The 14,472-nt window shown below is 51.8% G+C and overlaps 1 protein-coding gene across 4 annotated transcripts; it reads left to right on the top strand.

Moving 5' to 3' along the window:
- The first annotated feature begins 1,796 nt into the window (after positions 1-1,796).
- TBRG4 (transforming growth factor beta regulator 4) lies at positions 1,797-13,708 on the top strand. 4 transcript variants are annotated; one of them, XM_011946785.1, is made up of 11 exons: positions 2,098-2,197; positions 4,589-5,005; positions 8,040-8,363; positions 9,088-9,259; positions 9,542-9,699; positions 10,353-10,463; positions 11,303-11,447; positions 11,727-11,972; positions 12,185-12,296; positions 12,445-12,559; positions 13,388-13,708. In XM_011946785.1, the coding sequence occupies exons 1-11, from the start codon at positions 2,147-2,149 to the stop codon at positions 13,487-13,489; spliced, it is 1,953 nt and encodes a 650-aa protein (XP_011802175.1). In that variant the 5' UTR covers positions 2,098-2,146; the 3' UTR covers positions 13,490-13,708. The 4 variants fall into 4 exon arrangements, with proteins under 4 accessions (XP_011802178.1, XP_011802175.1, XP_011802176.1 ...); XM_011946786.1 differs by having other exon boundaries at positions 4,545-5,005; XM_011946788.1 differs by lacking the exons at positions 9,088-9,259; positions 9,542-9,699 and having other exon boundaries at positions 1,797-2,176; positions 4,545-5,005.
- Positions 13,709-14,472: the final 764 nt, after the last annotated feature.

Below are 14,472 nucleotides of genomic sequence, written 5' to 3'. Positions count from 1 at the left end.
CTATTCTGGACATTTCAAATATAAATGGAACTATACAATATGTGGCCTCATGTGTCTAGCTTCTTTCCCTTAGCATGTTTTCAAGGCTCCTTCCTCAACAAAACTCCACTAAGTTGTCTAAAGTTTTTCTTTTAACAGATCTATAAATCTGTTGTAATATTGTCTTTTGACAGAAAACTTGTGAAGGATTTCGAGTATAATTTGTGATAAATACATGGAATCTTAATTAACTGTTAACAGAAAAATCAAACTCGGTAAATTTCTTAAAGAGGTCTATTCAGAGCCAATGAGTGACCACAGCCCCAGGAAAATACAAACCCAAAAAGCCTTAAGTGGTCCCAAGGCAGTCAGATTATAGTTTGGTTTTGTAACTATATTTATATTTATAACTATATTTATATTTATAGTTAGGTTTTCAGGGAGCCAAGGGTTACAGGCAAAGACATAAATCAATGTGTGGAAGGTATACACTGGTTTGGCTCCAAAAGGCAGGGATGTCTTGGTGTGGGGGATTTACAAGTTATAGGTGGACTCAAATACATAGATATATACACGTTAGATGATAGGTAAGATAGACAAGTTATAGGTGGACTCAAATACATAGATATATACACGAAATACGACAGATAAGATAGATAGATCTTTTGGTAGGGATAGATAGGGTCTCCCTATGTTGCCCAGGCTAGTCTTTAACTCCTGGCCTCAAGTGATCCTCCCACCTCAGGCAGCTTGACTAAGAGATTCTTTAATTTACAATTGGTTAAAAGAGTGAGGCTCTGCGTAAAACTTGGAGTCAGCAGAAAAGAATGTTCAAGATAGTATGCCAGAATCAGCCACAATACACTGGGTCAAAAAAGACCTCTTCAGCAAGATTGATGGTCTGCAAGCTTGACTTAACCCTTGCCTTGCATGGCCGTAGGTCTTGTTTATAATTTGGTATCTTGCTACCACCGTCTGTTAGTCTTATGATCTCTACTTTAACATTAATGTTGGTCAGTTGTCTAAATGCCAAAAGGGGCTATAACAAGGGGTGTTCAACCTCCCTTTCCAGAATGGCTGAGAACTCAGTTTTTAAGGTTTCTCTGGGGTCTCCTTGGCCAAGAGGAGGTCCGTTCAGTGGTTGGGGGGGCTTACAATTTTATTTTTAGTTTACAAACACAAACCAAAGTAATAATTTATTTTTATTTTATGCTTTTTGTTTTGTTTTGTTTTTGGAGACAGGGTCTTGCTCTGTCAACCAGGCCAGAGTGCAGTGGCAAGATCTCTGCTCACTGCAACCTCCACCTCCCGGATTCAAGCGATTCTCATGCCTCAGCCTCCCTAATAGCCTGGGACTACAGGCGCATGCCACCACTCCCGGCTAATTTTTTTGTATTTTTAGTAGAAACTGGGTTTCGCCATGTTGGCCAGACTGGTCTCCTGACCTAAAGTGATCCACCCATGGAGGCCTGGGATTACAGGCATGAGCCACCGTGCCCAGCCAAAGTAATTATTAACTCCACAGAAAATAAAAGGCTGTGCAGGAAGGAAAATTAATCAAGTCCATATACAGACCTCGGATACATTTTGTTTGGGCTATCCTGCACTTTATTTTGTAATTAAACACCACTATTTAAAAATCAGGAAAATTGCACATAAAAATCCAGAATTCTAGACGTAAAAAAAAAAAATTGCTAGGTCTAGATATACTGCCTGCATTTACTCAAGAAGAGCTTCAAGCGCAGCTGCAAGTGGGCGCTCTGGAGTTCCCCAGTCTCCACTCACTCGCCCTCCCAACCCCCACACGCCTCAGTATTGCCTATCCCACTCCACCAGCCCAGTCTTTCACCGCCCTAGGAGCTCTCCTACACCTACGCAAGCCGGGAAGGACGGGGGGACAGCATGGACAACAAAGGGTCGTCTCCCGCACTCCATATGAGGATTAGGTACTGGTCGGGTGGGGGGGCAACCGAAGCCTTTCTTCCTAGGTTCTTTATCTTTTCTAAGTTTCCCATCACCAAACGTTCCACTTGACCCCTCAGCAAAGACGGTACCCGCCGAAAAGGCGTGGCCGGAAGCTGGAGACGTAGCTTCCGGACGGGCGGTGCAAGGCTCGCCTCGTTTCCGCCGGCGCTCCGAGTGACGTAGGAAGCGCGCCGCGCACCTCATGGTTCCGAGGACAGGGCGGCGGATGGAGGTCAGCGGTGGTTCTCGCGGCGTAGGTCTTGTGACACGGGGAGAAGGGGCGGCTGGGCGTGGGTTTCGAGGCGTGGCTGGGAAGGTGTCAGGGGTCTTGGGATGCGGTGAACCTGGGGAGCAGGCTGGGACGCGGTGGGATGCGGTGTGCCTGGCCGTCCGTTCGTTCCGTGCTGGCTTGCCAGTGCGCACGCTTCCTGTCTCATCTAGCCCGCGCGGCTGGGCCTGGAAGACGCCGCCCCTGTTGGCCGTCCATGACCCCAGCGAGCCAGTTTTCGCGACTTAGTGCAAGTTGTTTTCTCTCTGCATTTTAGAACTAAAGTTTTGGATTGCTGTTTGCCTAAACCTAAGTCCGGTTCCTGGGCTTCCGTTTACTCCCCTAAACTGCTCTTAGGGATCTTAAAAAATCGGAAAGGAGGCTGGGCGCAGTGGATCACTTGAGGTCATGGTGAAACCCCGTTTCTGCTGAAAATACAAAAATTAGCCAGGTGTGGTGGCGCAGGCCTGTAATCCCAGCTACTTGGGAGGCTGAAGCAGGAGAATCGCTTGAATCCGGGAGGTGGAGGTAGGTTGTAGTGAGCCAAGGTCGCGCCATTGCACTCCAGCCTGGGCGACAGAGCGAGGCTCCGTGTTTAAAAAATAGAATAAGTCGGAAAGATTTCTCCGCTGTACTTATTAGACTCAGGAAGCGGTAGATGTTGCGTTTGGGCAAATACTCCGACTCTCTGAGATCTTTTTTTTTTTTCTTTTCTTTAAGTGGAGTTAGACTAAGGTTTTTACAGCTGCAGTAATCCCCTCACATAAAAATAAAATGTGCTGGCCATATACCAAGTTCCAGGAAGTGGTGAAAGTTCAAACGTGCATTCTGCTTTGGCAGAAATGAGGCCCAGGTGAACGTTTTAGCTTGCCCTTGTCACGTGTCTTCCCTGGGTCATTTAATCGCGTAGGGAGCTAGAATAGCTAATAGATTTTTTTTTTCTTTTGAGACTGAGTCTCGCTCTGTCGCCCAGTCTGGAGTACAGTGGCGCGATCTCGGCTCACTGTAAGCTCTGCTTTCTGGGTTCAAGCCATTCTCCTGCCTCAGCCTCTCGGGTAGCTGGGACTACAGGTGCCCGCCACCATGCCCGGCTAATTTTTTTGCATTTCTAGTAGAGGCGGGGTTTCACCGTGTTAGCCAGGATGATCTCGATCTCCTGACCTCGTGATCCGCCCGCCTCGGCCTCCCAGAGTGCTGTGATTAGTGATTACAGGCGTGAGCCACCGCGCACGTCCGATAGAATTGTTAAAAGCAACATGACGGCGATATGTAACACATTGCTGGAGATGGCAACATTGAGTTTGGCCTTGGAAGGATGAGATGTGTTTTAAAGGGCCTGATTGGGGGAGGAGGAGACCCGGATAACAAGCCCTGTAAGGTGAGGTGGAAGTGCAAGGCCTGTTTAAAATGGGGCCTTTTGTTGGGAGGCAGAAAAAGGGCTAAGACTGAGAAAGTCATTCTGGGCCATGTTATGAAGTGCTTCTTATTATTGGTTCAGAGTTTTTGCTGTTAGAAATTTGGTGGGGGGGGTTTTTAGCAGGCTAGTGATGTAGTCTACCTTGGTTTCGAGAGGCTCACACCTATGTCTGCAGTGTTAAAATATATCCACAGAGGCTTTGGGAATGTGAATTTTTTTTTTTTTTTTTTGAGATAGAGTCTCACTGTGTCACCCAGGCTGGAGTGCAGTGGTGCGATATCAGCTCACTGCAACCTTCATCTCTGAGGTTCAAGCAGTACTCGTGCCTTAGCCTCCCAGGTAGCTGGGATTACAGGCATGCACCATGATGCCCAGCTAATTTTTGTATTTTTAGTAGAGGTGGAGTTTCACCATGTTGGCCAGGCTGGTCTCAAACTCCTGACCTCAAGTGATCCATCCACCTAGGCCTCCCAGAGTACTGGGATTACAGGCATGAGCCACCATGCCTGGCCAAGTCCGTAATTCTTAATCCTGGTTACCCTTGAAATAAAAAAAAAAAAAAATGCTGTCTGGGTCCTGTCTGCAGAGATGCCATCATTTAGGAGACCTTGGGCAGGACCTGGGGATCTGAATTGTTGAACCACATCCTAGGTGATTTCAAGTTACAAGCAGGATGAAAACCTTCCCACCCAGGCTGTAATGCTCCTGAGCTTTGATATTTGATGGCATTCTGTACTGAAACAAAAATCCTGGGAGATTTTTGCTTCAGAAAATACTATCACATGTCTATGGATTGTCAAGAAAGACTTAGTCTGATTTTACAGATAGGGTGGCTTTGACTCTATTTCATTTGTCAAGATTGTGAGTCAGAAACTGGCCCTGTAGTAGCCCCTTCTCTCTCCTTTTTCTCTTCAGGGTTTGGAATCAGTTGCTAGGAGTCTTGTCTCTCTGCCACCCAGGACATTATGGCAGCTCACCTGGTAAAGCGATGCACGTGCCTCCTGAGAGAAGCTGCTCGTCAGGCCCCTGCCATGGCTCCAGTTGGCCGACTGAGACTTGCCAGGGTAGCCCATAAGACTCTGACTTCCTCAGCCACCTCACCCATTTCCCACTTCCCAGGTTCCTTGGTGGAGCTGGTGGAGAAGGAACAAGCGTTTACTCCCTACGTAGAGAACCAGGTGGACCATCTCATCAAGAAGGCCGCAAGGCCAGAGGAGCTCCTGGAGCTACTTGGTGGCAGTCACCACTTGGAAAACAATCATGCGGCCCTAGTACTTATCCGGCTCTCTCACTTGCTGTCTGAGAAGCCAGAAGACAAAGCCTTGCTTATACAAGATGCCCGCTTTCAGAAACTTCTCTGCGTGCTCAGCGGTCAGGTGGGTGCTGGAGTGTTGTCTGAGAGCATGGACAAGAGGAAAACAACCAGAAATGCTGGGGTCCACAGCAGCCAGTGCTTACCAAACATAGACAGGGGCCCTGCATGTCTTCTGGTATTTTTTATTTTTTTATAAACTTCAAAGTGCTTTATTGTGCTTTCTCTTTGTTTATCCTTACGAGAGCCCTGTTAGGTAAATATTGCTATGCTCGTCTTACAGACAGACAGCCGAGACGCTTAGTAATAGAAGCATGGGAAGCGAGCCTGGTTCTTAGTTCTTTGGGTGCTTTCCCCCTCACCGTATAGTCTTGACTTGTATTGCTCTCTGCCAGTGTCTGACTGATGGCAAGGCACTGTTCTTGAAGCCAAAGGAGATGCAGCATAACTGATGGAAGGTCCTTGAAACTTGAGACAGACATGGGCATGATCTAGCCATGTTCAGACCCTCCAAGGATGACCATGGAGAGAGGCAACAAGACCCATTTGTGTGGCCCTGAGCAGGGCAGGTTTCAGTTTGCTCACTGTGAGGGACTCCCTTCTTAGAGAGTCTTCCCCGGGGCTCCATGTACAAAAACAGGAGTACAGACTCCTGCTGTGGCTAAACTGGCCCTAACTCCCTGGTCTGGTTTGGAAGGGAGGTGCTGGGGCACTGAAACCATGTTTCCAGTTGTCAGGTGTAATGAAGAGAAAGGCACTATCCAAGGAAGGAGTTGCGCTGAGTGCTTTTCAAGCTGCAGGTTATAGCATCAGTATAGTGGGATGTGGCCAGCTGTTTCTTAATGAGTTAGAGTAGTATAGAAAATACCAGAATTCATCACATATAGTAAGGGGAATCAATAATGTCTCATGAAACTTTTGTTTTAATTATGTATATATTTGCATGTGTCATGTGGACTGGGGTTACAGTACATATTTATTTCTTGCTGGGGATATAATTCATAAAATGAACTTAGACCCGCTTGTTATTTGGCTGTAATTCTAATTGCTGTTTATTGACTCTTTACTCACATGTGATTTAAGAAAGTCTTATGATGTAAGACTGAACATTGTAACAAAATTATAAGGCAAGTATCTGTAATGTAATAATAGCTTTCTTTTTAAAGATTTTCCTGCTGTCTATGAAACCAGAAGGTCGACACCCAGATCTTCTGTAAGATTAGAATTTACTCCAGTACTTTCTCCCTCCTCCCCAGCCCTTCAGACAGCGGCTTCTGTTCCCAGGTCACCTCCTTGAAAGTGTGGTTTCTGCTTCACATTCGTAAGTGAAGAGACTGAACCTGAGAGTTCAGTGTTGAGAGACTTGGCCCAGGAAAGGACGGAGCCACACTTGTTTTATCATTTGCTCTCCTACGAGGATGGAGTCAGGGCCAAAGGGCTCTAGAGCCACCCATGTTGACAGTCTGGGCCCTGTGGACACAGTACCTGAATAGCAGTTACCCTCTTCAGAAACAGCAGGCACCAGCAGAGAGGGTGGGCTGTGGTACAGGTTTGGATCCAGAACTATGTAGAAATAAGTTCACCTTTGTTTAGCTGTGCAGCGGGGCTGATGGTTCTCCCGGGATGTTGGTGTCTCATAGGGGTACACACAGAGAAGGATGCCTGGCATTTAGTAAGAACCCGTTCAGAGCTGCTGCTGGTAGCAGCAGCAGCTTGGTCATCCCCAGGAGGCCTCTGCATTTGGGTGCTTAGTGATACCAGGGGTCTTTTTACCCATATGTCAAAGGCTTTCCTGCAAACCTTTGTGCCCAGGTGCTCCTCCTTTTGCAGGCAGTTGAGAGTCTGGCGTGCTTGGGTGCCACATCCCTGGAGGGTAAAGATGGTGGTTCACTGCCTAATGCTCTGCAGGGATTCCTGCTTATTGCAGCAGTTGCATGCCTAAGAAACTTCACATTGCCAGAAACTGTGAGGTTGGTTTGTTAGAGAACGGTTTAGGGGTTGGAGCTTCTCTGACTCAAAAACAAATTATTTTACTGGAGAAAAGCCAGTGTTTTTTGTTTTCTTTATTTTTGTTTTGTTTTGTTTGAGACAGAGTCTCACTCTGTCACCCAGGCTGGAGTGCGGTGGCACAGTCTCAGCTCACTGCAGCCTCCATCTTCCAGGTTCAAGTGATCTTCCCACCTCAGCATCCTGAGTAGCTGGGACTACAGGCGTGTGCCACCACACTTGGCTAATTTTTGTGTTTTTAGTAGGCACAGGGTTTCACCATGTTGACTAGGCTGGTCTCAAATTCCTGACCTCAGGTGATCTGCCTGGCCCAAGTTTTTAATACCTAAAACTTTTCATGTCATTGCGAGTAAAAGTCATGAATGATAACAAAACTGATCTTAGTAAGCCTAAGTGCCACCTTCTCTACCATCAGGTCACATCCATCAGGCTCAACTTTTTCTCTGACCTCTTGCATTGACTTGACAGCTTTACTTGCAGCTCAAGTCTGCATGCCCACCACCCAGAGCTGTAGCCAGGACCATGTAAAAGAGTGTGGTCTCTCTCTAATCAACTACATTATGTCAAAGCTTCATTGGGGAAACTTGGAGAATTTCTCTTGCCACTCAGAGTTCTTGCTTGCAAGCAATTGCAAATGACCTCAGCCACCTTGAGCAGAAATGTGCTATTTATTGTAGCCTAGAGGATCAGGCTCAGAGGTGTGCCCTTGGATCTGGTCGGTGCCTGAGGGGAGCTCCTGCTCTGCTGGTACTTGGCAGCCATGTCAAATTCAGTGCCTGCCCTGCCCATGGTAGCCACTGGCCCAGAAGGCTGCCACAGAAACACTGTGACTCATGGGCCCTGTTCCTGTGTCCCAGGCTCAGGGATAAATTTGGTTACAGACACCAAGCGTCTAGGCCTCGAGGTTGAGCAAGGCTGTGAGGAGCAGCAAGGCACCCTGGCCCCGTTACAACAGAGTAGGGAACTGATACTGTCTTCTCTGAAGAGTTGTAGTAAATGCACATGAAACAAGGTTCAGAGAGGGGGGCCTCCAGCTCACACACAGGACTGACAGTGCCACATTACTTCTCCTGTGTCCTTTCCCTGCCTAGATAACCTCAGTCTGGCATGGTACCCTCTCGAGGCTGCTGCGGAGCCTCTATGCACTGGGCCTCCCCAGGACCTCCAAGGAGCTGCAGTCAGTGGAGCAGGAGGTCCGCTGGCGCATGCGGAAGCTCAAGTACAAGCACCTGGCCTTCCTGGCAGACTCCTGTGCCACCCTCTCACAGGAACAGCACTCCCAGGAGCTGCTGACTGAGCTTCTCATGCACCTGGAAAGGCGCTGGACAGAAATTGAAGATGGCCGCACGTTAGTGACCATCATGATGAAGGTGGGACACCTCTCGGAGCCACTGATGAACCGCCTGGAAGACAAGGTACTGGGCCTGAAAGCAGGTGGCACCCAGCCTGCCTCCCCTGGGCTTTGGACTTGTTCTTTGGGTGACAGTTGTCTGCAGAGGGGTGCATTGTGTGCACTGGGATCAGAGCCCCGGGAGCTTCTGTCTGGAGCCTCAGGCATCACATGGGGTAGGACCAGAGGGCTCGGAGCTGCAACAGATGGTTGCCCCGTGGCTGCATTCATCAAGCACCACTTGCTCTTCCCAACACAGGTGCTTTCCTGATTGCACCTTTATCTTTCCCCCAAACCCCATCACGGCACAGTCTTGAGAAGGGGGCATGGCAGGCAACTCCTAAAGTAACACAGGTACTGCCCAGGCCTGGCTTCTGGCTAGAACTCTCCTGGAGTTGTGTTAACCCCTATCAGCTGTAGCCCTGCAGTCAAGTCAAATTCAGTGCCCGTTCCTGTCATAGCGGGAGCTGGCCCAGATGGCTGCCACAGCAATCTCCACAGCTCATGGGCCCTGGGTCGCCTACCCTGGGACCTGGGGATAGTTTGGCTGTGGACACTACTCCAGGTCCAGGGGTTCTCTGGGGTGGATGAGGAGGCAGGCCCTGCACAGTGGTCCTGTGTTTAGTCAGCTCAGGCCCAGTTGCTGTCTCACAGGGACTGCACTGGATGGGACCATGGGACCCCTGCCCCCAGCTCGTCCCTGCCACCCCAGGCCATTGAGCTGACCTCTGCGCGGCTGTGGTTGACAGTGCCTGGAGTTGGTGGAGCAGTTTGGCCCCGATGAGCTGCGGAAGGTGCTGGTGACGCTGGCAGCTCAGAGCCGGCGGTCCGTGCCCTTGCTGCGGGCCATCTCCTACCACCTGGTGCAGAAGCCGTTCTCTCTGACGAAAAGTGTGCTCTTGGACCTGGCCTACGCCTATGGTGAGCCCTTGGGACAGAACAGTGTGGAGAGGGGAGCTCTTGCCCTGCAGATACCTGCAGCCATGTCAAATTCAGTGCCTGTCCTATGCATGGTAGGCACTGGCCCAGAAGGCTGCCACAGAAACACTGTGACTCATGGGCCCTGTTCCTGGGTCCCAGGCTCAGGGATAAATTTGGTTACAGACATCAAGCAGCAAGACCTCGAGGCTGAGGTGGGGGGAGGGCGCTGGTGGGATTGCTGACCCTCCCCAGCTAAACCCTGTGATCTACTCTGTCCCGAAGGCAAACTTGGCTTTCACCAGACCCAGGTGTCTCAGCGCCTGGCCGCCGACCTGCTGTCCCTCATGCCCAGCCTGACTTCTGGTGAGGTGGCCCGCTGTGCCAAGTCCTTCGCCTTACTCAAGTGGCTCAACCTGCCCCTGTATGAGGCCTTTGCGCAGGTGAGCCAGGGCCTGGCCCCAGCTCAGAGAAGCTGGCTTCCTGGCCATCTGCTGGGAACCATTGCCTTAGTCGGGAAAGCAAAGCCAGTCTGAAAATGCCCCCTTGTGGGGGCAAATACATACTTGCATTTTGGCTTATTTTGAAAAGGCTGCTATTCAGTTCTCAAAAAAGTGTTTGAGAACTGTTTCCTCTGTTCTTTCACTGACCATAAGTGCTTCCATCCGTTTTGGGGTAGCTGTAGCAGGTAGCAGCATGGCTGGTGAGGCTGAGAATCCACTCAGAACTGTCTCGTGAATCACTGATCCCACCCCCCGCCAAAGTGGAGCTGTACAGAAAGATGACACGTGCATTTGCGTTTATGTGTGACCAGTCTAAACTAAGTTTACTGGTTGGAGAATATTTCTAAAGCTCTTACCGGAAAGAAGCAGTTTCTAAGTGTCCCCAGCCTCTGTGGGTAGTTGCTGCCAGGCGAAGGAGGATCTAGGCCTGTGTAAGTCCTTCTCTGTACCCAGCACAGCTCATGGGCCCCGGATGGAGGGTACTCCCGTTGCTGCTGGCCACGCAGGCTCCCCTCAGACTCAGAGCTGGGCAGGAGGACAACGTGCTGGGCAGAGAGCTTATTCTGTCCATCTGCTATTTCTGACCTATCCAGCACGTCCTGAACAGAGCGCAGGACATCACCGTGCCTCACCTATGTAGCATACTTCTGGCTTTTGCACGTCTGAACTTCCATCCAGACCAAGAGGATCAGTTCTTCAGCCTGGTACGGCCTCTGGGCTCCTACTGCTTGACCTTTACCCTCCCCTGCAGCTAATCGTTCATGAATTGTCCTCCCAAGATCAGCTCGTGCTGGGCGGAGGGGGAGGGGCCGCTATGCGTGGCATGGGAGGGCAGGGGGAGCTGGCTGGAGCCAGGCATCCTAGGGATCACTGAGAACAAACATGAAATCCTGCTGTCTCGCTGACTGCCCTGCCAGGCAGCGCTGGGGGGTCCTGCCTCTGGTGCTCCTTTTAATGCCCTGTTGATGCTCAGAAGCTCCAGTGGGCCTTCATGCTGTGTGCCCCAGCTCAGGGTAGGAGGGGGAGCCTTGTTTATGAAAACCTCAGGACAGCCACAGAGGCCAGCAGGCCAGATGTGACCCCAGGCTCCCTGGGATTCTATCAGGGGTTTGCCTGGTATAGTCCTGAGAACAACCAGCCAGGGGCTGGGAGCACTTCGCCTCTTGGATGTTCTCATCTCTCGGAGGATCAGAGATTCCTCCTCCCTTTTCCCAGGTACTCACTTGGAGACATTATGGGAGAAGGGATTTTGTTCCCTGCCAGTAGGTTGGTTGTAGTAAACCTAATCAAATGCCAGCATTCAGCAGCACTCTTCCTGCTGTCCAGAGTGATCTTGGAACATGAGGAAGATTCCTCGTACCTTCAAGCCCAGGATTGCACCAGGCCTCACCAAGGTCCAGGGTTCTGCCTCTTGTTCCCCAGTAGCCTCCCCTGGCCTCATCCCAACTGGGCCAAGACCATATCTTGGACTGTGACTCACCCATGGCTGTTTGCAGCCCCTAAGGAGAGCCTGCTTTCTCCACCACACCCTATCCTTACCCAGGTACATGAGAAACTAGGGTCAGAGCTGCCAGGCCTGGAGCCAGCCCTGCAGGTGGACCTGGTGTGGGCCTTGTGTGTGCTGCAGCAGGCACAGGAAGCAGAGCTGCAAGCCGTCCTCCACCCTGAATTTCACATCCAATTTCTAGGTGAGCCCCTTGTCCTTAGTACTGCTGGAACTGGGGAACTGCCTGGTCTTGTCTGCCTAGTGCCAGGTGAGAATTTGGGGCAGATGGAGGCCAGGGCTGTCACTCCCCCTTGCTCTCCATCCCCTCCCTGTGGGTGGCCAGCAGACTGTAACTCTGCTGCCTCCTGACCCAGAGAACTGGGCTGGGACTCGGTGTAGGGGTGCTACTGCCCTCTCGTCTGGGGTCTCCCCATCTCTGGCCCCTAGACCCACCTCCTTCTACTTTCTCCTTGTTCCCTAGGGAGCAAGTCTCAGAAGGATCAGAACACCTTCCAGAAGCTGCTCCACATCAACGCCACTGCCCTGCTGGAGCACCCCGAGTACTCAGGTCCCCTTCTGCCAGCCTCGGCTGTGGCCCCTAGGCCCTCAGCCCTTGACAGGAAGGTGACCCCCCTGCAAAAGGAGCTGCAGGAGACACTGAAGGGGCTGCTGGGGAGCGCCGACAGGGGCAGCTTCGAGGTGGCCACGCAATATGGCTGGGTGCTGGGTGAGGGCTCCCCCTGGTTGGCACAGGGCCAGGCACTGCCTGAGTCTAACAGGACTCTTCTAACCCACCCCCTCTGCAGTAAGAACTGACCTGGGGAGCTGTAGGGTGTCAGCCTGGGCTCCCCACAATCCCATCTTGGTTCATCCTTCCTGTGGGGGGTGGTTTCTGAGGGATGTCCCCCAAGATGTTCTCATTCCACACTTCTGCCCCAGATGCTGAGGTGCTGCTGGACAGTGACGGCCAGTTTCTGCCCCTAAGGGACTTTGTGGCACCTCATCTTGCCCAGCCAACTGGGAGCCAGCCACCACCTGCAGGGGCTAAGAGGTAGGTGGCCAGAGACCTGTTGGCCATGGCCCCAGTAAAGGCCATGGGGGCACCATGGATGTTGGACTGCATATTCTTTGCTTTCCCTCTTTCACCTCTGAGGGGCTGGGAGACTGGAAGCATGCCAACCACCCCTTCTTCCTTCCAGGCTAGCTTTCCTGCGGTGGGAGTTCCCCAACTTCAACAGCCGAAGTAAGGACTTGTTGGGTCGCTTTGTTCTGGCCCGGCGACACATACTGGCTGCAGGCTTCCTGGTAGTGGACGTGAGTACCTCTTGGGCAGGTGGTCACTGCACAGGGAGAATCCCCAACCCCCACTAGAAAAGGGATCAGGTGGAACTGAGCCAGCAGGTATAGACACATGCCCTGCCCATGGCCCCAGGCCTCTCCCAGGAGTCCAGGGAAGGAGTTTACTGTGGATCCTAGGTGCTCCAGCCTCCCGTCTAACCTTCCCAGCATCTCACCCCGTGGGTGAACCCAAAAAGGCAACCAAGCCTGCTCATTCAGCTTAAGAAGTGGGCAGGGTAGGGCCCATTCACAGATGAGCAGCTCGAAGCCCAGGAGGCTGCACAGCTGTTGGGGCTCTGAGTGCAGTGGCTCTGCCCCCTTGGTCAGAGCCTGTTGTCAGGAAAAGTAGGACCAGTGGGACTGGCAGGAGCAGAAAGATGCAGGTCCTGGGCCTGACTCTGGGTTCATACCTGGGAGACCTTAGCTAAGATCAAAGGGGGCCACCTTCCCTGGAAAGGACCAGTGAATGAATATGTGGCTTCATGAGCCACACAAGCGTTCTGTTTTCTTTGGGTTGTTGAGAGGTTTTTAACTGTTTAAAATTCAGAAGCCCTTCTTGGGCCTCCAAGTAGTTCGCAGACCTCTCCAGCGCTGACAGTGCTAGCGCCTCTCCCTGCCCGCACCGCCTGCAGTTCATGGGCTCTGCCTTGAAGACTTGGTGGCCAAGGGGCAGGTGTGCAGAGCTGTTGGTCACCAGAGGTGTTGGGTGAGGGGTCAATGTGAGGACAGCAGGCAAGCAGGCAGAGCCACTGGTTGGAAGGGATCTCCTTGTCCATGTGACCTGTCTCCCCTGCCTCCTTCTAGGTCCCATTCTATGAGTGGCTGGAACTCAAGTCTGAATGGCAGAAAGGCGCCTACCTCAAGGACAAGATGCGCAAAGCAGTGGCTGAGGAGCTGGCCAAGTGACTTGTGCCAGCAGCATGGGCCACATGCCTCTCCACTGGAGGTCTAACCATGGGTCGGCAAGAACGGTCGCCCTTGAGGACAAACCTGTGCAGGACCTTGGCCAGAGTGGGGAGGGTGGCCAGCCGCTCTGAGGGACAGAGCATCTTTGTGTAATAAATCTTTAATTTTGGTGTTAGACCCCTGGGGCTTTCCCAGGCTTTGTCACCCTCTGCACTCTCAGCACTTGTCTGTCTGCTTTGGGGAGCAGGACATGGTTCTCCAGAATCTGCCCTGTGCACTCCCCTGCCATGCCCAGCCCAAGAGGGCTGCTTTTGGGACAGACCTGGATTGTCACCTGCCTGTCTCTCCCAGCTTCTTCCCTTCATGTGTGCGTATTCACATGCGCCGGCCTCTTGCGTAGGGGTCTCTATCAGCCCCAGAAGACAGGTGGAGTCCTAGAATTCTGAACCTCCAGGGCAGAGGAGCTTCCCAGGGAAGCTGATGGGAGGTTCAGTGCATGGCTGGGTGTTCTGATGGAGCTGTGGCTACTGAACCACAGCCATCCTGGGAGGCTTTCTCACATTAGTTGTCTCACACTTAGCTGAGTGAAAGTCACCCTGACAGCATGTGGTGACAGGCGTGATGTGAGGGTTGGGTGAGCGCTTGGAAGGTGCTGGCTCTGGGAGAGGAGAAGATCCCACTTGGCTGACACCATGGAACCAAGAGCCAGATTGCGTCGTCGTCTTCACCACCCTGACCAGAGCCTTGTGCTGTCATCTAGGAACTGGCTGCCCAAACAGGGTCTTGGTGACCTCCCTGCTGCTGCGGGGATTACCAGATGCTGGGAGGCAACAAGCTTTCTACCTTCCAGCCTGTGTTCAGAGACACCCATTGGCAGAACCTAACTAAATAGCAGTCAGGGAACTGGGTTGCCTCCAGCCATACAGAATGGAGAGCGGGACAGTGGGGTGGAGCTGATAATGGAGAGGCCCACCGCCCCCAGC

The sequence above is a fragment of the Colobus angolensis genome, unplaced genomic scaffold, assembly GCF_000951035.1.
Source record: "Colobus angolensis palliatus isolate OR3802 unplaced genomic scaffold, Cang.pa_1.0 Scaffold253, whole genome shotgun sequence".
NCBI lineage: Eukaryota > Metazoa > Chordata > Mammalia > Primates > Cercopithecidae > Colobus > Colobus angolensis.
The sequence above is the reverse complement of the archived record's forward strand: the minus strand, read 5'-3'. Positions and strand labels throughout refer to the sequence as shown.

What these genes read in the sequence shown, in the direction of transcription:
- TBRG4 (XM_011946785.1), top strand. Translation starts at nt 2,147, where the DNA reads ATGGTTCCGAGGACAGGGCGGCGGATGGAGGTCAGCGGTGGTTCTCGC. An exon ending in GGACCTGGCCTACGCCTATG is followed by an intron (nt 9,260 to 9,541) that starts GTGAGCCCTTGG and finishes TCTGTCCCGAAG; the next exon opens with GCAAACTTGGCTTTCACCAG. An exon ending in ATTTCACATCCAATTTCTAG is followed by an intron (nt 11,448 to 11,726) that starts GTGAGCCCCTTG and finishes CTTGTTCCCTAG; the next exon opens with GGAGCAAGTCTCAGAAGGAT.